Genomic DNA, 25161 nt, shown 5'->3' on the forward strand with positions numbered 1-25161 from the left:
TTAAAAGTGCTGTATCACTCCTACCATATATGAGCTCTACATAAGTTTCTTCAACGCTTGTTGGTATTGGATGAGATGCTCTTTCCCAGTTGGTGAGTCCTGAAGAAAACCCTTGGATCCAAACCTATTCTGTGGCACATATAGAGTAAATAGTCTTTAAACTGTAGGAAAAGATTTGCCATGTTCCCAGGTGTGATATCTCACTTTTGTCCTGTTGTGAACCTCTCCTCCCCATCTGATCCTTTCTGTAGGAAGTGTTCATACTACTGAAGAGGGAGCTACTGATCAAGTCAGAGAGGTGAAGCTTAGAGAGGAGGGTAAATTTTGTACCTACAAAAATAATGATTTTTCAGGGTACTTTTTGGAAGATAAGGAAGAAACATAAAATTTCAAACTATTTTTACTTCTGTATGTTCCCCTTCCTATGCCTTTTATCTCTATTGCATGAAGCATTTTAGAGGGTGAATTAGGAAATGGGTATGTCAAATGTCTATGGGTTCAGCCCTGGCCTAGTAGCCTAGTTGGTTGGAGTGTCTTCCTGATATGCCAAAGTTGCAGGTTATATCCCCAGTCAGGGCACATAAAAGAATCAACAAATGAATGCAGAAATTGGTGCAAAAAGATCAATATTTCTCTTTCTCACTCCTCTCCCCCTCCCCCCTTCCTCTCCATTTTTCTCTCTCACTAAAATCAATCAATCAATTAAAAAATCTATGGGTTCAATGTGAATCCTTTAGAGAAGTTTTAATAACACTTTGAGGGTCTCTTTTTATGACTTTCTTTTTCTTTTTATGACTTTTGATTTAAAGTCCTATCAAGCCAGAAGTGAAGGGAGAAGCTGTTGGGCCTGCTGTATGTAGAACATTCCTACTATGCCTTGCTTCTAGAATGTTCTGTAAGCACTTGTGAGGGAGTGATAGGACCAAGTATCTTAATATTATTTCAGGAACATTCTCTGTCTGTCTCTCTCTCTTTTCCTGAGTTGCTGGTAAAGACATTAAAGTCTTCCTAGATTTCTTTTGAGAGACAAAGTGAGAGAGACAGACAGGAAGGGAGAGAGAAGATGAGAAGCATCAACTTGAAGTTGCTTTTACTTTAGTTGTGCATTGATTGCTTCTTGTATGTTCCTTGATCAGGGCTGAGCCAGTGTCCCCTTGCTCAAGCCCACTGTGACCTTGGGCTTTTTATGTCAGCAACATTTGGGCTTAAGCTGGCGAATTTTGGAATTGTGTAGACAATTCCCCCAGCTTAAGCCAGTTACCCCATGCTGGTGGGCCTGTACTCAGAGCCAGAGACCCCAGGGCTTTGAACCAGTGACCCCAGAGTTCCAGGTTAATACTTTATACACTGCCTCACTACCGGTCAGGCATAAGCTTTCCTAGAATTTTCTTTAACTGTTTGTTTCAGTGTAGGATTCAAATTCAAATGATTAAAAAAAATATATTGTATGAATAGCTTCTTTTGAAGTATTTAATACTATAGTTTAAACTTCAAAGTTTTACTATTTGTAATATTTTTAAGACATTTACAAGGAAGTCTTGAAAAAAATTTTCATCTCTGTATGTAGAGTTTGAGATAATTTTAAAATGTTTATTTTATTGATTTTAGAGAGAGAGGAAGGGAAAGAAAGAGAGAGAGAGAAAGAGAGAAATATTGATCTGTTCCTGTATTTGCCCTGACCAGGGATCAAACCAGCAACCTCTGCTCTTCTGGAAGACACTCTAAACAACTGAGCCATCTGGCCAGGGAAGGGTTTGATATTTTGAAATAAAATTATGGAAGAAATATGAACATTAGATTTCTTAAGGTGCAAGAGCCTCAAATTGCCAAGGTGCAAAGACTTATAACCAAGAGCCTCAAATTGCAAAGTGTGGATATTCTATGGATCAATCTATATCTACCTTTACAATGACAGAAGGCAACAGCAATCAGCCTCACAAAGAAATTTTTATGATTAAATATTGGACAAAGTTTCTGCTCATAATTAACCCAAAGTTAGGAAAGTTTAAAATATTAATTTTTATATGCATTTTGATTTTCAAAACAATATTTAAAATCACACAACAGCTGCCTATACTTCACAAAACTCACATATTTCAAAATGCTATTGCTTCCATTTCAGTGTTTATTCAGTTACAACTGAGTCTGCAGGTAGAATAAGGAAGATCATGTAACTGGATTGGTTGTTCCTGATATATTCCCAACACTTTTATGGTTTTATGACATTTAGACAATCAAATTTGCTAGAAACCAATAATTTGAACTACTAATCATTGCTGATGGATTTTCAGATTTCTTTGGAGGTAAAAGCAGGGAGGTACCAAAGATGCTGATGTTTTTAAGCTATGTATGCAGAATTAACAGAAAGTCCATTATAGGTAAAAATTATATGCAATTGAAATGCAGTTGAGAAGGTAGTAAGAGACTGGCATTTTTGTGAAATATATATCTTCTCTTTTTTGTTTATGATTAGTCTTGTCCAAGACTTCTCTTTTTTATTAGTTTTTTAAAAAGATCAGCTTTTGGTTTAATTGTTCACCTTTGATATGTCATATCCATTTGTTTTCCATTTCATTGCTTTCTGCTTTTGTTTATAATTTACATCCTTCTATTTTCTTTAGCTTATTTTTTTCTAGATTCTTAAGTTGTATTATTAGCTTCTCTGTTTTTAATCTACCTTGCCTTCTATTACATTGTAAACTTTAAGTTTCCTCAAATAACTGCTTTAACTTCATCACACAAGTTTTACTGTGTGCTGAACATGTTCACTTCTATATGTTTAATTTTCTGTTTAGAAATGAATTATGCTGTTTCAAGAGACAGTTTTCTTTTTAAATCTTTGTTAATTTATAAATTTACTGTGATGAGAAAAATTAGTTTTTGTAAGCTTGATTCTTTATAATTTTCAGCTTTGCTTATGGGCTAATATAGAGCTAATTTTAAAATGATCCACATGTGCTAGAAGAGAACCCGTGTTTATACCATGTGTGAAATGTGTGCTGTCCTTTTGATAATAAATACCATTCACCAGTGCTGAGTTTTCTATTTCAAACTCGCAAACTGCCTTGTTTTTAATATGCCTCTTTCAGGACGCTGATACAGATGAGAATCAGGGAACACTGACATTTGAAGAGTTCTGTGTTTTTTACAAAATGATGTCATTGAGACGGGACCTTTATTTTTTGCTCTTCAGCTATAGCGATAAAATAGATCACCTAACTGTGGAAGAACTGGCTCAGTTTTTGAAGGTGGAACAAAAGGTATTACTAAGTTACTGAATTGAATATTTACTTAAAAATACTTGTAAAAGATACATGAATTTCTCTTGGGGTTGGATATAGATACAGTTTAAATACGGTAGAGGTAGAAACATCACACTTCCAGAAAATCTTATCTGTGAGATATTTTAAATGTGTTTCCAACAGCTTTTTAAAGAGGGGTGATAAATTGAACATACAGTTTTTTACCTTAAAGATGTTGAGTAAGGATATGCATATTTTTTTACAAAATAATGAATGATAAATCATGTGTTTCATTTTAGATACAATGTTAATGTTTCTTTTTGTATGTGTGTGTGTGACAGAGACAGAGAGAAAGACAGAGGGACGGACAGATAGGGACAGATAGACAGGAAGGGAGAGAGATGAGAAGCATCAATTCTTCTTTGCAGCACCTTATTTATTTATTGATTGCTTTATCATATATGTCTTGACCAGGGGGCTAAAGCAGAGCAAGTGACTTCTTACTCAAGCCAGTGACCTGTGACCTTTTGGGCTCAAGCCAATGACTATAGGGTCATGTCTATGATCACATGCTCAAGCGAGCGACACAATGCTCAGGCTGATGAACCCGTGCTCAAGCCAGTGACCTCAGGGTTTCAAACCTGGGTCCTCTGCGTTCCAGTCTGATGCTCTATCCACTGCAACACCACCTGGTCAGGCTAATGTTTTTTTGTTTTTTTTTTTAATTTTATTTAATTAATTGTGTTTACATAGATTATAGGGTCACCCTAAATACATCCCTTCTCCCCCCTATTCCCCTCAACATCTCCCATGCCCCCTCCCTAATGCGCCCTCCCTTCTTCCCTTCAGGTTTATCCCATCCTATCATCCCCTTTCCCTCTTTCCTCTTTTCCTCTGGTCCCTTTGATCCCTCCTCTGTCTCAATTCCATTCCACAGTTCTCATTATTCCTTGGATTCCTCAAATGAGTGAGGTCATATGATATTTTTCTTTATCTACCTGGGTTATTTCACTCAACATAATAGTTTCCAGGTCCATCCATATTGTTACAAAAGGTAATATTTCCTTCTATTTCATAGCCCCATAGTATTCCATTGTATATATGTACCACAGCTTTTTAATCCACTCTTCCACTGACGGACACTTGGTCTGTTTCCAGATCTTCGCTATTGTGAACAATGCTGCCATAAACATGGGGGTACATTTCTTTTATTCAGTCGGTGATATGGTGTCCTTGGGATATATTCCTATAAGTGGGATGGCTGGGTCATAGAGCAGTTCCATTTCTAATTTTTTGAGGAATCTCCATACTATTTTTCACAGTGTCTGCACCAGTCTGCATTCCCACCAGCAGTGCAGGAGGGTTCCCCTTTCTCCACATCCTCGCCAGCACTTATTCTGTGTTGTTTTGTTAATGAGTGCCATTCTGACTGGTGTGAGGTGGTATCTCATTGTGGTTTTAATTTGCATTTCTCTAATGATTAGTGATGTTGAGCATTTTTTCATATGCCTATTGGCCATCTGTATGTCCTCTTTGGAGAAGTGTCTATTCATTTCTTGTGCCCATTTTTTGATTGTATTGTTTGTCTTCCTGGTGTTGAGTTTTACAAGTTCTTTATAAATTTTGGTTATGTATCCCTTATCAGATGTATTGTTGAATATGTTCTCCCATTGTGTAGTTTGTCTTTTTATTCTGTTCATATTGTCTTTAGCTGTGCAAAAGCTTTTTAGTTTGATATAGTCCTATTTGTTTATTCTGTCTTTTATTTCATTTGCCTGTGAAGATAGATCAGCAAAGATATTGCTGCGCTAGATGTCGGTGAGCTAACTGCCTTAGTTTTCTTCTAGGATGCTTATGGTTTCACAATTTACATTTAAGTCCTTTATCCATTTTGAGTTTATTTTTGTGCATGGTTTAAGTTGGTGCTCTAGTTTCATTTCTTTGCAGGTAGCTGTCTAGTTTTTCCAACACCATTTGTTAAAGAAACTGTCTTTATTCCACTGTATACTCTTACCTCCTTTGTCAAATATCAATTGTCCATAAAGATGTGGGTTTATTTCTGGGTTCTCTGTTCTGTTCCATTGATCTATATGTCTGTTCTTTTGCCAGTACCATGATGCTTTGAGTACAATGGCCTTGTAGTATAACTTGATACCTCCCACTTTATTCTCCCTTTTCAAGATTGCTGAGGCTATTCGTGTTCTTTTTTGATTCCATATAAATTTTTGGAATATGTGTTCTATATCTTTGAAGTATGTCATTGGTATTTTAACTGGTATTGCATTGAATTTATAAATTGCTTTGGGTAATATAGACATTTTAATTATGTTCATTCTTCATAACCATGAGCACCATATATGCTTCCACTTGTTTTTGTCTTCCTTGATTTCTTTTATCAATGTTTTATAATTTTCTGAGTACAAGTCTTTAACCTCCTTGGTTAAATTTACTTCTAGGTACTTTATTTTTTATTTATTTATTTTTTAATTAATTTATTTTTTTTGTATTTTTCTGAAGCTGGAAACGGGGAGAGACAGTCAGACAGACTCCTGCATGCGCCCGACCAGGATCCACCCGGAACGCCCACCAGGGGGCGACACTCTGCCCATATGGGGCGTCGCTCTGTTGCAACCAGACCCACTCTAGCGCCTGGGGCAGAAGCCAAGGAGCCATCCCCAGTGCCCGGGCCATCTTTGCTCGAATGGAGCCTTGGCTGCGGGAGGGGAAGAGAGAGACAGAGAGGAAGGAGAGGGGGAGGGGTGGAGAAGCAGATGGGCGCTTCTCCTGTGTGCCCTGGCCATGAATCGAACCTGGGACTTCTGCACGCCAGGCCGACGCTCTACTGGTACTTTATTTTTTATGTTGCAATAGTGAAGGGGATTGTTTCCTTAATTTCTCTTAAAGTTCATTGTTCGTGTATAAAAATGCCTCTGATTTCTTTGTATTAATTTTATATTCTGCCACCTTGCTGAATTTGTTTATTGGGTCCAGTAGTTTTTTGACTGAGACTTTAGGGTTTTCTATATACAGTATCATATCATCTGCAAATAATGATAGTTTTACTTCTTTTTTTCCAATTTGGATGCCTTTTATTTCTTCTTCTTGTCTAATTGCTGTAGCTCGGACTTCTAGTACTATGTTGAATAAAAGTGGTAAAGGGGGCAGCCCTGCCTTGTTCCTGATTTTAGGGGAATTGCTTTTAATTTTTGTCCATTAATTATAATGTTGGCTGTGGGTTTGTCATAGATGGCCTTTATCATGTTGAGGTATGTTCCCTGTATTCCCACTTTGTTGAGAGTTTTGATCATGAATGGGTGCTGGATTTTATCAAATGCTTTTTCTGCATCTATTGAAATTATTATGTGGTTTTTCTCCTTCCTTTTGTTTATGTAGTGAATCACATTAATTGATTTACGAATGTTGTACCATCCTTGACTCTCTAGAATAAATCCCACTGGATCATGATGTATGATTTTTTTCATGTATTGCTGGATCTGGTTTGCTAATATTTTGTTGAGGATTTTAGCATCTAAATTCATCAGGGATATTGGCCTATAATTTTCTTTCTTTGTGTTGTCTTTGCCTGGTTTTGGAATCAGAATTATGCTTGCCTCATAAAAGAAACTTGGAAGTGTTCCTTCCTATTGAATTTTTTGAAATAGCTTGAGAAGGATAGGAGTTAGTTCTTCTTTGAATATTTGGTAGAATTCACCAGTGAAGCCATTGGACACAAGGGTTTTGTTTTTTGAAGGCTTTTTGATAACTGTTTTGATTTCTTTTTTTGTAATCGGTCTGTTTAGGTTTTCTGATTCTCCAGATTGATTTTTGAAAGATTATATGTTTCAAGGAATTTGTCCATTTTACCTAAGTTGTTTAATTTTTTGGCAGACAGTTCTTTATAGTATATTCTTAAAATATTTTGTATTTCTGTTGTGTCAGTTGTTATTTCTCCACTCTCATTTCTAATTTTATTTATTTGAGTCTTCTCTCTCCTTTTTTTGGTGAGTCTTGTTAAAGGTTTGTCGATCGTGTTTACTCTGTTTAAGAATCAGTTCTTGGTTTCATTGATCCTCTCTTTTGTTTCTTTAGCTTCTATGTCATTTATTTCTGCTTTGATTTTTATTATTTTCTTCCTTCTACTACCTGTGGGCCTTACTTGGTGTTCTTTTTCTAGTTCTTTTAGATGAAGGGTTAGGTTGTTTATTTTAGGTTTTTTAAGCTTCTTAAAGAATGCCTGTAGTGCTATGAACTTCCCTCTGAGGACTGCTTTTGCTGTGTCCCATCAATTTTGAGTTGTTGTTTGCTCATTATCATTTGTTTCTAGGAATATTTTTATTTCTTCTTTGATTTCATTGTTAACTATTTTTATGTAATAACATGCTCTTTAGTTTCCTTGTGTTTGAGTATTTTTCAGTTTTTCTGTTGTGGTTGATTTCTAGTTTCATACCATTGTGATCAGAGAATAAGCTTGATATGATTTCAATCTTCTTAAATTTGTTGAGACTGCTTTTGTGTCCTAACATGTGGTCTATCCTAGAGAATGGAACATGAGCACTTGAAAAGAATGTATATTCTGCTGCCTTAGGGTGAAAGGTTCTAAAGATATCTATTAAATCCAGTTGATCTAGTGTGTCTTTTAAGTCTGTTCTTTCTTTGTTAATTTTATTTCTTGAGGATCTATCTAGTGATGTTAGTGGGGTACTGAAATCTTCTACTGTTATAGTATTGCTATTGATCTGCCCTTTATATCCATCAAAATCTGCTTTATATATTTAGGTGCTTTTATATTATGTGCATAGATATTTATGATGGTTATATTTTCCTGTTGGATTGCTTCCTTTATCATTATGTAGTGGACTTCTTTATCTCTTAATATAGTCTTTGTTTTAAAGTCCATTTTGTGTGATATAAGTATTGCTACCCCAGCTTTTTTTTCCTTTTCATTTGCATGAAATATTTTTTTTATCGTGTTATGTTCAGTCTATGTACATCTTTTGTTTTAAGGTGTGTCTCTTGTAGACAGCATATGTACGGGTACTGTTTTCTTATCCAAGCAGCTACCCTATGTCTTTTGACTGGATCATTTAATCCATTTAAATGTAAGGTTATTATTGATATGTACTTGTTTATTTCCAATTTATTCTTTAATGTTGTATTCCTCTCTTGCTATATTCTTTTCCCATTTTGATCTGTTTACAACAGTCCCCTTAACATTTCCTGCAGCATTGGTTTGGTTGTAATGAATTCCTTGAGTTTTTTTTTTTTTAATCTGGGAAGCTTTTTACTTCTTCAATATTAAACGATAGCCTTGCTAGATAAAATAGACTTGGTTGTAGGTTCTTGTTCTACATTACTTTGAATATTTGTTGCCATTCTCTTCTGCCCTCCAGTGTTTCTGTTGAGAAGTCGGATATCATCTTTATGGGAGCTCCTTTGTAGGTGATAGCCTTCTTTTCTCTAGCAGCTTTTAATATTTTCTCTTTATCTCTTAGCTTTGGTATTTTAATTATGATGTTTCTTGATGTAGGTCTCTTTAAGTTTCTTTTTTTGAATTTCTCTGTGCTTCTTAAACTTGTGACATCGTTCCTTGCATCAATTTAGGGAAATTTTCAGCTATGATTTGATTGAATAAAGTTTCTATCCCTTGTTCTTTCTCTTCTTCTTTTGGAACCCCTATGATACAGATGTTATTTCTTTTCATGTTGTCACAGAGCTCTCAGAGTTTCCTCAAACTTTTTGAGTCTTTTCTTTTTTCTGCTCTGCTTCCATGCCTTTTTATTACTTGTCTCCAACTTGCTAATTCGATCCTCAGCTTCATCCATCCTGCTTTTAATTTATTCCATTGTAGTCTTCATTTCTGATATTGTATTTGTCACCTCTGACTGATTCTTTGTAAATATTTCAATGTCGTTTTTTATACTTGCTATCTATTTAGGTGTTCATAATAACCATCCATTGTTGTTCCAAGTTCCCTAAGCATTTTAACAATTTTTATTCTAAACTCTGTATCCGGCAGTTGTTATTTCCATATCACTCAGTTCCTTTTCTGGAGGTTTCTCTGTGGTTTCAAGTTGATTGCACTTCTCTGTCTTCTCATTATGTCTGTGTGCTTGGGTGTGTTGTTTGTAGGGCTGGTTGAGTCTCGGTTTTGTGTTGTCTGCCTCCAATTTTCAGTTGTGGTATTTCTAGGTCTTCTTTGGTTGGCATCAGCTGTTGTTTTCAATCCACTGTCAGGTTTGGCTTTCTAATAGAGCTGCTTTGAAGTCTTGATTTGTTTGTTTTATTCTCAGTAGTCTTATTTACTGCTCTCTGCAGGGGGCTTATTTGAAACTGTATCCAGGAATGTGCTGGGTGTAACCTGAGAGTCTGAAGACCTGATCTGGCAGTTTCTCTCTCTGGGGGCGGGGTGCTTTCTTTGCTTCAGTAGGGGGAGGTGTATCTCAGATCTCCATGGAGACCTGAGTTCCATCTCTCCTCCCTACTTCTTGTTTTCAGCTGTGCCTTGTTGAGCTGATTGGAGCTGGAGAGATATCTTGAAATGGTGACCTGGAACCACTTGTCTTTTGTTATATTGAAGGATCAACTCCTCCCCCTGCTATGGCCGCCTCCAGAACTGGATGAGTAAGCTTCTGAGGTCCTCCCATGCATTCATCTGTCAGTCATCGTCTGTCTCTCTCTCCTCCCTTTCCTTTTGGAAGATAAGCCAGCCCTTTCAACACACCTTGTTCCCAGGTTCCCAAGCAAGTGGCTGTGAGCAATATTTACTACTCTTTTCTTTGGAATGAAAGCCCTTCTGGGCACTCAGCCCCATACTCTCTTTGTTCCTGTAAGCAGGGAAGACTCACCAATTATCAGCACTCCCTACCAGACTCAATGTGGCTTCTTCTTTGCTCCTTGGTTTTCGAGAGATGGTCTTCTAGTCCAGAGTTGTTTTTTCACTCTGATTGTTCCTAAATTAATTTGTAATCCAGTTTAGTGGTGTGAGCTGGGAGTCTGTGCATCTGCCTACTCTGATGCCATCTTCAGGTCACGCTGTTTTTTTAAAAAAATCTTTTCCCTTTGATTTGAGAGAGTGACAGAGAGAGTGAAAGAGAAGCTTCAACTCATTTTACTTTATTTTATTTAGTTGTGCACTCATTGGCTGCTTCTTGTATGTGCCCTGACCAGAGGTTGAACCCCGCCATTTTGGCATGTTGAGACAATGCTTTATGCACTGAGCTACCTGGCCAGGACAATAATGTTTTCTCTATAATAGCAATATAGATAGGTATTTATTAATTATGACTTAATTCCTAACTAACAATATAAAATTCATTGATAATTCTGGTGGGAAATTGGCAGTTGATCATATGAGAATGCTAAGTAAATTATATTCTGACTATAAAAGGGAATAACTAAATATATTTAAAATCAGACCTTTTAATTGTAAGGCTATGTAGGCTGAATTGTGGTGAACGAGGCAAGTTTTCTCCTATTGCTTTTTAAATATTGCCTTAAACACCATTTCTCACTGAAGTAGTGAGAAAGTAAATGATTTTTTTGGTTCTTTCCCAGCTTTATTGAATTTTACCTCATTAATAAAAGTTGTACATATTTAAGGTTGTACAACATGAGGGTTTTTTTTTTAACAGAGACAGAGAGAGAGAGTCAGAGAGAGGGATAGACAGGGACAGACAGACAGGAATGGAGAGATGAGAAGAATCAATCATTAGTTTTTCATTGCACATTGCGACACCTTAGTTGTTCATTGATTGCTTTCTCATATGTGCCTTGACCATGGGCCTTCAGCAGACTGAGTAACCCCTTGCTCGAGGCAGCAACCTTGGGTCCAAGTTGGTGAGCTTTTTTGCTCAAACCAGATGAGCCCATGTTCAAGCTGGCAACCTTGGGGTCTCAAACCTGGGTCCTCAGCATCCCAGTCCGACGCTCTATCCACTGTGCCACCGCCTGGTCAGGCAACATGAGGGTTTGACACACACACACACATTATAAATGATTATCTTAATCAAGCTAATTAACATATTCATTACCTCATTGAACTACAGAATTTTTTTTTATTTGAAAAATACTTAAGATCATCTCTTAGCAAATTTTAAGTATATAATACAGTATTATCAACTGTAGTCACCACATAGTATGTTAGATCTCCAGAACTTATTCATCCCCCATAATTTAACCATCATGCCCTTTGACCAACATTGTCCTATCCTCCGAACCCCGAGTTTCTGACAACCATAATTCTACTCTTTGCTTGTATGATTTTGATTTTTTTTTACATTTCACATATAAATGAGAACATGCAGTATTTATTGTTCTGTGTCTGACATTTCACTTTGCATCATTCCTCTAGGTTTTAATTATGTTATCAACAGTGGCAGGTATCATTTAATCAATAGAACCTCTGTTTAAAAGAAAAAAATCTCTTTTTTTTTTTTTTTTGTATTTTTCTGAAGCTGGAAACAGGGAGAGACAGTCAGACAGACTCCCGCATGTGCCCGATGGGGATCCACCCAGCACGCCCACCAGGGGCGATGCTCTGCCCACCAGGGGGCAATGCTCTGTCCCTCTGGAGGCGTAGCTCTGCCGCGACCAGAGCCACTCTAATGCCTGGGGCAGAGGCCAAGGAGCCATCCCCAGCGCCCGGCCATCTTTGCTCCAATGGAGCCTTGGCTGCGGGAGGGGAAGAGAGAGACAGAGAGGAAGGAGTGGGGTGGGGGTGGAGAAGCAAATGGGCGCTTCTCCTATGTGCCCTGGCCGGGAATCGAACCCGGGTCCCCTGCACGCCACGCCGATGCTCTATCGCTGAGCCAACCAGCCAGGGCCCAAAACAAAATCTTAAACCACAGGCGGTTGCAAAGCTTTCTGGTTGGTGAACACATAGAAATGCTGAGAGGGCAAGGAATCTCCAACTCCCTCCCCTACACCTCCACCTCATTGTTCTCTATACATCTTTTCCATTTGGCTGTTTCTGGGTTTTATACTTCATAATAAACCAGTAATGTAAGTAAAGCATTTTTCTGCATTCTGTAAGTTGTTCTAGCAAATTATGGAAACTAAGTCATTAGAAATGACAAAGACTGTCCTTTTGGTTAAACTCTAGGCAGCCTTGTTTGAGTGCTTTTTCAACCAGGCCCCATCCTTGGACTTTTTCCCCAGGAATCCAGTTGAAGTAAGAATCCTACTAAGTCAATTTATCCAGAACCCCATCTGATCACGTTCCACAGCTGATAAAATTTTTTTATTTTTTACTATCCCCCCAGGTGCTATCTGATTACAGTGGCCTGCCTTCAGCAAGAATTCTAGTAGATCAGTTCAGCCAGAATCCCTCTTATCCCTGAAGTTTCCTCCTTTGTACCCCACCCTAATCCTTGGCTATAAATCCCCATTGGTTTCATTTTTATTTTTTTGAGATAACGCTATATGCTTTCCCCAGTGGCTGTACCAGTCTGCATTCCCACCAACCATGCACGAGGGTTCCTTTTTCTCCACACGCTCTTCAGCTCTTCTTTGTTGATTTATTTATGGTAGTCATTCTGACAGGTGTAAAGTGATATCTTAGTGTGGTTTTAATTTGCATTTTCCTGATGATTAGTGATGTTAAGCATCTTTTCAATGTCTATTGGCCATCTGTATGGCCAATACACCTTTAAAAGGTGTTTATTCAGATTCTTTTGCCCATTTTTAATTGGATTGTTTTTTTTTTTTTAGTGTTGAGTTTTAGAAGTTCTTTGTAAATTTTGCATATTAATTCTTTGTCAGATGTATTGGCAAGTATGTTCCCCCCATTCAGTGGGTTGTCTTTTCATTTTGGAATTTATCTTAAGAATCTCTAATTCAAAAAAATATATGTACCCCTATGTTCATTGTAGCATTATTTACAATAGCCAAGATCTGGAACAGCCCAGGTGCCCATCAGCTGGAGAATGGATAGATAAGCTATGGTACGGTTACACAAGGGAATACTACATAGTAATAAAAATGAAGAAAATCTTACCTTTTGCCACAACATGTATGGACTTGGAGATCATTATGCTAAGTGAAATAAGCCAGTCAGAGAAAGTGAAGTACCATACAATTTTACTCATATGTGCAATCTAATGAACACAAAGAACTAATAATCAAAATAGAGACAGACTCATGTAGAGAACAGGTGACAGCTCTTGGGGTGAGGAGCAAGGATTATTAGGTGAGGGAAATAGAGAGATAGGGGAAAAAAAGAGAAAAAAAACAGAGAAAAAAACTTATGGGCATGGACAGCAGTGTGGTGATTGCCCAAGGGTTAAGGTTGGAGGAGAGTATGGGGGATAAATGGTGATGGACAAAGACTTGTGGCCGGGTGAACATACAATATGGTGTACAGGGTTGTGATGTAGAATTGGGCAACTGAAACCTGTATAGTTAGTTTGTCACCCCAATAAAATGCAATTAGAATTCTTAAAATAAATAAATAATCAAACAAACAAGAAAATAAATCCCCACAGGTCCATCTTGTTTTTGGAATTGAACCAGTTATATGCTGAGTTTTCTTTTTGTTTATTGCAGTCACAGTTAATGATTATAATATGTTTTTACTTCTTTAACTACTCTCCAGTTCTGGTTTTTGTTTGACAGAATCCCTAAATTTGTAGAAGACCAGGTAGAAATGGGGATAAACTGATCACCTAATTTGTGGTTGGTGTCTGACATGGAGATGGTCTATGGACTGAGCCCTTAACTTGTGGAGTCTAAAGCTAAAATCTTGGTAGTTTGTGCACCCAAGTAATACTGTATAATCGAAGATTTGTTTGGTGTAGAAAAAAAGACACTAGACCTAACAATACATTACTTTATTCCATTATCACAATCATATACATTTTAGGAATAACAGATGCATATTTTATAACTCTTGTTGGTTTCTTAAGGATTAAACTAGATAGTGTTAGCAAAATATTTTACCTAAGTCAGTTATTTTAATTAGGTTGGTAATTTGTCAAAGGCAGAGATTCTTTATTAACAAAGTTACCTGTGAGATAGGTAGAAAATGGGACAGAAGTAAATCTTTTTTTTTTTTTCTGAGAGAATATGCCCTTTCTACATTTTTACATCTGTTTCCTGCAATTATAACTCCTTCTCTATTCTCATCTGAAGAACACTTTGTAGATTAGTGGAAAAAACATTAGATCATGTGCCTACAAGACCTACATTCCATACCCTGTGAGCTGTGTTGGTTAGAGAATCTTAGGCAGATCAGTCAGTATTGTTTCTCAGCCTTGCTTTCCTGATCTGTACAGAGGAGAGCTGATAGCTACATTTTCTATCTCAGTGTCAAATTGAAGATTGATTGGAATGATGATTGTGAAAACCCCTTGACCGATAGTGAGAAGCATAGCAATGTTGAGAAATTAAAATGTTTAAAGCTACTGATCTTGAATTCATTTGAGCTGATGGAATTAACTCAACCCATTCAAATAGCAGTAGTGGATGTCACTTGCTAAAGGGCATCGGTGTCTTCCCACCTTTTATTGACATTCAACCAGTAAATTTTAGTTGGGGAAACAGAAGCCACTGTTCAGTGACATCCACCCATGGAAATGATTACCTGTATCCACTATAATTTTCTAATCACCTTGAAGCTACACATGAACCTAACCTAAAAAAAATTATGATAGATATAGAGGCATAGAGCATAAAGGAAAATATTAATGTCCTGAAACTTTAAGTGTATGTGTGGTCCAGTATATGAAATATATGAATGTCAAGCACAAAATGAGAAAATATTTACACATACAAAAAAAGAAAGAGTAAGTTTTCTTAATGTGGATAAGGCTATTGTAGGTTATTGGGGGGAAAAAGTGAATACCCAATAGAAAAATGGGCAGAACATATGAAACATAAAAATTTTATATAAAGTCAACAAACTGCTTGACCAGGCAGTGGCGCAGTGGCTAGAGTGTCAGACTGAGATGTGGATGACCCAGGTTGAAAACTCTGAGGTCCCCAGTTTGAGCACGGGCTCATCTGGTTTGAGCAAGACTTACCAGCTTGAGCCCAGGGTCACTGTCTTGAGCAAGGGGTCACTCGGTCTGCTGTAGTCTCCTGGTCAAGGCACATAGGAGAAAGTAATTAACAAATAACTAAGTTGCTGCAATGAAGAATTGATGCTTCTCATCTCTCTCCCTTCCTGTCTGACCCTCTCTCTGTCTCTGTCATAAAATAAATAAATAAATAAACTTATGAAAAATGTTCATTAATAATTTGAAAATGTGACATACGACCAAGAGACTAGTTCTTACTCATCACATTAGTAAAGGTTTAAAAAAAATGCTACCAAACATGATGTCCATCTCTTATATTTCTGGTGAAGTTATAGAATGGTGCAATCTTTCTATTAACAGTTTTATTTATCAAATTTTCTATACTTTATTAAACTTTTACCAATCCTTTTTACTTCTAGTAATATATCCTAAGGAAGTAATTATGTATAAAATGTTATAAAGTAGTAATTTCAGCATTTTTTAAAATAGAAAAATTAAATGTGATCTAAGTCTGCTGCAAGAGAGGCATTAATCAGGAATTTTGGGGAGTTTTGAATTGTGAAAGAGGATTTTCACAGTGAAAGAAAGCTAAGCCAATTTGACAATCCATATGACAGTATGTACTTTATTTGTTTCTTATGGCATATGATTGGTGTAGACAGCAGAGTATTCACCTTGTACAGATTTGGTCAGTTGGAAATGAAATACCACTGTTGGCCACATATGCCATCAATGATTATGTGAAATCAAACATTGACCCATGGCTCAAATTTTTATTTTACTGAAGCTCTCTGAAAATTAAGTTTATTTCAAGTGCTGTCTGATTAGGACATTCATGCTTTTTTTTTAAGAGAGAGAGACAGACAGGCAGGGACAGAGAGAAAGGAAGGGAGAGAGATGAGAGGCATCAACTTGTAGTTGTGGCACCTTAATTTTTCATTGACTGCTTTCTGATATGTGCCTTGGCAGGGAGTGGTGCGCTCCAACCAAGCCAGTGACCCCTGCTTGAGCTCAAGCCAGAGACCTTGAGGTTCAAGCCAGCAACCTTGTGCTTCAAGCCAGGGACTACACTAAGGGGTCATGAATGTGATCTCACACTCATGTGAGATGTGCCTGCAGGGTTTTAAACCTGAGTTCTCATAATTCCAGGTTGTTACTCTATTCACTGCACCACCACCTGGTCAGGCAAGACTTTCATCCTTAAAATGTGCATGTATTAAGGGAATTTCTCACTCTTTTATGTCCTTTATGAAGTGCCAGTTAATCAGGAAGCCAGTAAAAAGCAACCTGGCTGAAGTGACTTTTGCATTCACAGATAAAGATGACAGACATCCAACAGTCTGTGGTTCCAAAGTACTACGGGCAGTTGATTTTTTTGTTTTGTTTGTTTGTTTCATTTTACCCCCTATTGTTTGCCCCCTATCTCTCCTCCAGAGGTCTTATCCAGTTCTTGGCACTGGGGCTGCATTTCTTTTGTGTTTAATCCTTTTGAGATTTTTTTGTTCAGAAGTGATTATTTGATTAAATTCCATCCTCCTTGACAACTTTTCTTAGCAAGCTGCTGCTCTTGTTTTTATCTTTTTTTTTAAGAATTGAGAAGAAAGAGAAGCCATAAATGCTGAAGAACCCTTAGTTTGAAAAGCCTCCTAGCTATTAATTAATAGCAAAGCCTATCTCCATGGAGAAGACAAAAGTGGATTTGTATTCATGCAGTGCTTTCATCTGAAATACACACAGGGATGGTTAATTTTAGGGGAATTTTCAGAGTTTTTCTGAACCCATGCTAGAGGGTGATCTTCTTATGTATATTAATCTGTTTAGCTGGCATAAACATGTGCATTAGGCCTTTGTGATGGTTCTAGCAGTTGCCCTTTTTCCTTCTTTGTTCTGAGAGAGAATTGGTTTCTGTTGTTTTAAGCAATCAAGTTTGGGATAATTTGTTACAGTAGCCACAAGAAATAAATACACCAACCCAAGAAAAAAAACTCCTAAAGATATTTACATCAAAAGTCTCCTAATAAGGTAGTCCAGCCAGAGAATTCACAGTGAAGCCCACTAGTCAATAAATCCTGTTCATGGCTATAGAGCTTCCAACCAATTTTTTATTGCCATGGTTTTAAATATGTTTTTGAATAGTCACTTTTTTCTTTCCTATTTTTTTTTCAGCAAGAGAGACAGAGATAGAGAGAAAGACAGAGAGAAGGATAGATAGGGACAGATAGACAGGAAGGGAGAGAGAAGGAGAAACATCAGTTCTTCATTGTGGCACCTTGGTTGTTCATTGATTGCTCTCTCATATGTGCTATAGCCGAGCCAGTTACCCCTTCCTTTTTCAAGCCAGTGACCTTGGGTTTAAGCCAGCAACCATGGGCTCAAGCCAGTGACCATGGGGTCATGTCTATGATCCCATGCTCAGGCCAGTGAACCCATGCTCGAGCTGGATGAACCCGCACTTTAAGCTGGATGAGCTCGCGCTCAAGCAGGTGACCTCAGCACTTCGAACCTGGGTCCTCAGCATCCCAGACTGATGCTCTATCCACTGTGCCACTTCCTGGTCAGGCCTGAATAGCCACTTTAAAAAATGGGTTTTAAATTGCCAAGGCTGACCACATGTTTAAGGAAATTCTCTGCTATAAAGTGTAGAGACCAAGGCAAACAGATGGAGTAAAAAAACCTGGAGAAAATAGAGGCAATACAGAGTGAAAGAAATTTTGTAAAATGAACAGAAATACATCAGAGTGATAAAATTGCAGCCACAGAGCAAGAGCAAGATGCTGTGAGTAAAGATTCAGAGAAAGAAAATAGCAGAAAACTAAACTGAGTAAATGGCTTAAAATATGAAGTCGAGAAAATTGCCAAGAAAGTAGAATAAACAACAAAGAAATGGAAACTGGAAAGAAAAGATAAGAAAATTACTAGATTGACCCATAAGGTCTGCTAATTGATTAGTATCTTTCTTTTTTATTTTGTTTTATTTTGGCAGAGACAGTGAGAGTCAGAGAGAGGGACAGATAGGGACAGACAGACAGGAACAGAGAAAGATGAGAAACATCAATTCTTCGTTGCGGTTCCTTAGTTGTTTATTGATTGATTTCTCATATGTGCCTTGACCGGGGGGCTACAGCTGACTGAGTGACCCCTTGCTTGAGCCAGCGACCTTGGGCTCAAGCTGGTGAGCCTTGCTCAAATCAGATGAGCCTGTGCTCAAGTTAGCGACCTCGAGTCTCGAACCTGGGTCCTCCACATCCCAGTCCGATGCTGTATCCACTGCGCCACTGCCTGGTCAGGCAAGGTCTGCTAATTGAATAACAGAAGTTATAGAAAAAGATAATAGAAGGGAGAAAATTATCAAATAACTCATATAAAAAATGATTTGGGTCAAAAGGTAGGAATCTCTATCTAGGTAAGGCTCACTGAGAGCCAAGCACAGTGAGCATAAAAAGATCTATGTAGAGACAAATCATAGCGAAATTCTGCAATGCCAAGGATACCAGCTGTGACAGGGTCATTAAAGATTAGCCAAATAGATAGGAATTGCAGCAGTTGAATCAGAAAAATACAGTCTATAGGTAAAGAAACATTGTATTGTATTATATAGGAGACTCAGTGTTCAACTTCTTCGTAGACAAAAGAGTTGACACAGTAATAGTAATTTTATAAAAATGAAGATATAATCGTAATGGGAGGATGGGTAGAGGATGGTAAGAAAGTTAGTTTTGCTAGCCCCAAAGAGCTAAGTCTTTATCTAACACATAAAAAGTTAACAGATAATATTTAAGGTATATAAAATAGAAAATAGCATCATTGACATAATTATTAGGAATATATTAGGCATATGGAGACTCATTCCAGAAGAAATACCTAACCTCTGGAATATGATTTTGGGTATGGGGGGTTTCAGCTTTTAGTCTTAAGTTATCTTAATTTTGAATTATTTAATTATGGATATTTTAAATATAGATATATTTGATACAAACATTGAAAAGAGCTTAGCAATATTAAAATTCTGTGCAGATTATGTTTTTGTGTTTGGTGTGTTTTGGAAATCATAGCTATAAGAAATATAATTATTTATTGTCTCTGACTTTGTTTTGAAATTTGCACTAGCTTGAAGAGCTTTGCTAGAAAACTTACAAAGCAGTCTGGAGATAAAAAGTTAGTGTCAGAATACAAGCATTTTATAGATCCATGACTCTGGTTTCAACAGCTGGTCCATCTAAAATGGATTGACATTAAGTGTGTAACAGGACTAGTTATTCTTTTCTCTTTTCGATGAGATTATAGAACTATGGTGAACAAGGGAACGAAAATGGAATTCAATCTGAAACAGTGACAGAAGTAGAGTTATGGTAACTGATTTGAAACTGGCAAAAATTTCAAAAGTTAAGCAGATTCAGGACCATGTCTGGTTGGCTCAATGGAAGAGGGTCAGCCCAGTGTGTGGATGTCCTGGGTTCAATTATGGGTCAGGGCACACAGGAGAAACAACCATCTGCTTCTCCACACTTCCCCCCTCCCCTTCTCTCTCTCTCTCTCTTCCCCAACCACAACCATGGCTCGATTGGTTTGAGCACATTGGCCTGGGTGCTGAGAATGGCTCCATGGAGCCTCTACCTTAGGCACTAAAAATAGCTCAATTGATTGTTCACAGTGGGCAGGACATGGAAACAACCAAAAAGCCCATCAGTAGATGACTGGATAAAGAAGATGTGGCACATATACACTATGGAATACTACTCAGCCATAAGAAATGATGACATCGGATCATTTACAGCAAAATGGTGGGATCTTGATAACATTATATGAAGTGAAATAAGTAAATCAGAAAAAACCAGGAACTGCATTATTCCATACGTAGGTGGGACATAAAAGTGAGACTAAGAGACATTGATAAGAGTGTGGTGGTTACGAGGGGAGGGGGGAGAGAGAGAGGGAAAGGGGAGGGGGAGGGGCACAAAGAAAACTAGATAGAAGGTGACAGAGGACAATCTGACTTTGGGTGATGGGTATGCAACATAATTGAATGACAAGATAACCTGGACATGTTATCTTTGAATATATGTATCCTGATTTATTGATGTCACCCCATTAAAAAAATAAAATTATAAAATTATATATATATATAATAGCTCAATTGCAAGCATGGCCACAGATGGTCAGAATATTGGCCCCCTATAGAGGTTGCCAGGTCGATCCTGGTAGAATGTGGGAATCTGTTTTTCTATTTCCCCTCTTCTCACTTGGAAAAGAAAAAAAAGGGAAAGAAAAGAAGAGGAAGATTTAGGAGTTTCAACTGTATTGAAAAAATAATTTCTAAGTAAGCATTTCAATTTTTCAGTACAAATAAAAACAACCAGAGAATAGGTATAATATTGTATAAAAGGCTTTAATTTGAAGTCAGATGGTTGAAATTTAAACCTGGGTTCTTCCTCTTATTGGTTTTGTAACTTTGATTGAGATAACTATCCTTTCTCAGCATCAGTTTTTCTAACTATATAATGGGGATAAAAATACTAACTTTATAAGACTGTTGTAAGAACTATTTAAAGTTATGGCTATAAAAGTTCTTTATAAACTGCACAGTATTGACTAGATCATATAAATGTAAAGAATCATTATTAAAATAAAGATTTCCTTAAGTTCTTTTTTTGGAGACAATCGCCTGATATAAGAAGAACAATCAATGTTGGAGACAGGGAGTGTCTCAGATATTGATACCAAACAAAACTTTAAAATGAACTCTGTGTAAAATAGGGGAAAAGTGTTTCTATTTCACCTTATCAGCTATGTCAACAGGAAAACAATACTTGGGCAAAAAGAATAAGACAGAGCACTAACCTATACTGAACCTTCATTCACACAGTTAAACTCCAATATAACTTTTTAAGTGAGGTCTGAAAACTTTAATTGTGTAAAATATAGAATTTTACTACTGAGAGGTTAATTAAATGAGAATAGCGATGGGGGAAGAAGAGAAGCAGATTGACTCATATGTCAATGCTCATTATTACGTGGTGTTTCTACATTTTACTTAACACAGGTACTTGAATTTTGGGTTAAAAGTGAATTATTTCTTACCAATTCTTTTATGGTAACCAGAATATTGTAAGCTTCCTATAATCCCTACTGATATTTTCACCAATTTTATGCTTTTCATATATGATGTTTTAAAAAATTTTTAAATTAATTTTAATGGGGTGACAATCAACCAGGGAACATAGGTTCAGAGAAAACATCTCCAGGTTATTTTGACATTTGATTATGTTGCATACCCATCACCCAAAGTCATATAGTCTTCTATCTGGTTTTTTTTGTGCCCTTCCTCTTACCCAACCAACCTGCCCCATAACCACCACACTTTTGTCCATGTCCCTGAGTCTTATTTTTATGTCCCACTTATGTATGTAATCATACAGTTCTTAGTTTTTTCTGATTTATTTATTTCACTCAGTGTAATGTTATCAAGGTCCATCCATGTTGTTGTAAATGATCCGATGTCATAATTTCTTATGACTGAGTAGTATTCCATAGTATATATGTACCATATCTTCTTTATCATCTATTGAAGGGCTTTTTGGTTGTTTCCATGTCTTGGCCACTGTGAACAATGCTGCAATGAACACGAGGCTGCCTGTGTCTGTATGTACGAATGTTTTTGAGTTATGGCGGTATATTCCCAGTAGAGGGATTGCTGGGTCATAAGGTAATTCTATTTTAAATTTTTTGAGGAACCACCATACTTTCTTCCATAGTGGTTGTACTACTTTACATTCCCACCAACAGTGGATGAGGGTTCCTTTTTCTCCACAGCCTCTCCAACATTTGTTATTACCTGTCTTGTTTGTTGATAATAGCTAATCTAACAGGTGTGAGATGGTATCTAATTGTAGTTTTGATTTGCATTTCTCTAATAGCTAATGAAGATGAGCATCTTTTTATATATCTGTTGACCATTTGTATTTCATCCTGGGAGAAGTGTCTGTTCATGTCCTTTTCCCATTTTTTAATTGGATTGTTTGCTTGTTTGTTGTTGAGTTTTATGAGTTCTTTGTATATTTTGGCTATTTGGCCCATATCTGTGCTGTTGTTTCAAAATATCATCTCCCATTTAGTTGGCTGTTTGTTTTGTTGTCAGTTTCTTTTGCTGTGCAAAAGCTTCTTAGTCTGATGAGGTCCCATTCATTTATCTTTGCCTTCCCTTCTCTTGCCTTTGGAGTCAAATTCATAAAGTGCTCTTTATGGCCAAGGTCCATGAGTTTAGTACCTATGTTTTCTGCTATGTATTTTATTGTTCCAGGTCTTATATTTAGGTTTTTGATCCATTTTGAATTAATTTTAGTACAGGAGACAAACTGTCATCGAGTTTCATTCTTTTGCATGTGGTTTTCTAGTTTTTCCAGCATCATTTGTTGAAGAAGCTTTCTTTTTTCCATTGTGTGTTGTTGGCCTCTTTATCAAAACTTATTTGACCATATACTTGTGGTTTTATTTCTGGGCTTTCTATTCTGTTCCATTGGTCTGAGGGTCTATTTTTCTGCCAATACCATGCTGTTTTGATTATTGTGGCTCTATAATATAGTTTGAAGTCAGGTATTGTAATGCCTCCAGCTTTGCTCTTTTTCCTTAGGATTTCTCTGGCTATTCGGGGTTTTTTATAGTTCCATATAAACCTGATGATTTTTTGTTCCATTTCTTTAAAAAATGTCATTGGAATTTTAATGGGAATTGCATTAAATTTGTATGTCGCTTTGGGTAATATAGTCATTTTGACTATATTTATTCTTCCTATCCAAGAACAAGGAATATTTTTCCATTTCATTATATCTTTTCCAATTTTCTTTAACAATGCTTTGTAGTTTTTATCATATAGGTCCTTTACATTCTTTGTTATGTTTATTCCTAGGTATTTCATTTTTTTTTGTTGCAACCATGAAGGGGATTGTTTTTTACCTCATTTTCTGATGTTTCATTGTTGGCATATAGGAAGGCTATGGACTTTTGTATATTAATTTTGTATCCTGCGACCTTACTGTATTGGTTTATTGTTTCTAGTAGTCTTTTTGTGGAGTCTTTGGGGTTTTCGATGTACAGGATCCTATCATCTGCAAAAAGTGAAACCTTTACTTCTTCTTTCCCAATATGAATGCCTTTTATTTCTTTCTCTTGTCTGATTGCTCTGGCTAGAACTTCCAGCACTACATTGAATAAGATTGGAGAGAGTGGGCAACCTTGTCTTGTTTCTGATTTTAGGGGAAAAGTCCTCAGTTTTATGCCATTTAATATGATATTAGCTTATGGTTTATCATAGATGGCCTGTATTATGTTGAGATATTTTCCTTCTATACCCATTTTGTTAAGAGTTTTAAACATAAAATGATGTTATATTTTATAGAATGCCTTTTCTGCATCTATTGATAAGATCATATGGTTATTGTTCTTTGTTTTGTTGATATGGTGCATTACATTAACCATTTTATGTATGTTGAACCATCCTTGAGATTCTGGGATGAATCCCACTTGATCATGATGTATTATTTTTTTAATGTGTCATTGTATTTGATTTGCTAGTATTTTGTTTAGGATTTTAGCATCTTTATTCATTATAATTATTAGTCTGTAGTTATTGGTCTATAGTTTTCTTTTTTTGTGTTGTTCTTGCCAGGTTTTGGGATAAGGGTTATGTTGGCCTCATAAAATATGTTTGGCAGTATTGCTTCTTTCTCAGTTTTTTGGAAGACTTTGAGTAGAATAGGAACCAAATCTTCTTTGAATGTTTGATAGAATTTACTTATCAGACATGATGCTTTTTGTTAGCACATTCTGCTTTGTGTCTTGACCTAGGAACATGTTCTTGCTGGTCTGCAGTTAGTTCCATCCCGAGATGACAGCTTCTTGTTGTCTATTTATTTACTTGTTTATAGCTCGTATATTCCTGGCAGATTACCTGAGTCTTGTTCAAGGCCCCTACATCTCTAACAAATGACATCATAAACCAAATAACTGTAATATAAACTTAGTCATTTTATTTTGTGAGATAGTATTTATCTTTTTGACCGCATGTTGTAAATCTCTCTACCTTATAGCAGACACATCACTGAGTTGCTCAAAGTCTGGCTGGTTTAGTAGAGTTCCTTGCAGATAGCATGATTTCATTTCTTTATGGTGTTTCCAGGTGGTGTCTGAACACATGAGCCTCTGAATAAAGTGAGAATTACAAATTTTACTTAGGATGGATGAACCATTATGCAGCTAGTTTTCAGTGAGAAGGGGGCACTCTGTGCTCTTTCACACAGGGCAAAAAAATTCAGAAATAGCTGCATACCAGAGCTTTCTTCCCCTGCAAAAAGCTTAAATGCTAGTAAATAGACTGTTTAGAAAAAGTAGATTTTACTAAATTATAAGTACTGAGCCTAACAGATAATATAATTTTTGTGTTTGTTTTTTTTTGTTTTTGTTTTTGTATTTTTCCGAAGCTGGAAACGGGGAGAGACAGTCAAACTGACTCCCGCATGCGCCGGGATCCACCTGGCACGCCCACCAGGGGGGACGTCTGCCCACCAGGGGGCGATGCTCTGCCGCGACCAGAGCCACTCTAGGGCTTGGGGCAGAGGCCAAGGAGCCATCCCCAGCGCCCGGGCCATCTTTGCTCTGATGGAGCCTCGCTGCGGGTGGGGAAGAGAGAGACAGAGAGGAAGGAGAGGGGGAGGGGTGGAGAGGCAGATGGGTGCCTCTCCTGTGTGCTCTGGTCGGGAATCGAACCTGGAGCCTTTGCACGCCAGGCCGACGCTCTACCACTGAGCCAACCGGCCAGGGCCGATAATATAATTTTTGAAAAGTAACACTGAAATACTGGCTTACAAGATTAATTTCTGCTTATCACTCTTCATTAGTATTTTAAATGTCAC

At 37.1% G+C, this 25161-nt stretch overlaps 1 protein-coding gene across 2 annotated transcripts in view; it reads left to right on the forward strand.

The window, feature by feature from the left end:
- Positions 1-25161, forward strand: part of PLCH1 (phospholipase C eta 1) — a 252761-nt gene that overhangs the window by 145320 nt on the left and 82280 nt on the right. For both annotated transcript variants that reach the window (XM_066369876.1, XM_066369877.1), the window contains exon 6: positions 3090-3260. In XM_066369876.1, the coding sequence (XP_066225973.1) occupies positions 3090-3260 (171 nt within the window). The remainder of the gene's footprint in view (positions 1-3089; positions 3261-25161) is intronic.

Source organism: Saccopteryx leptura, chromosome 2 (assembly GCF_036850995.1).
Source record: "Saccopteryx leptura isolate mSacLep1 chromosome 2, mSacLep1_pri_phased_curated, whole genome shotgun sequence".
In the NCBI taxonomy this organism is placed as follows: domain Eukaryota; kingdom Metazoa; phylum Chordata; class Mammalia; order Chiroptera; family Emballonuridae; genus Saccopteryx; species Saccopteryx leptura.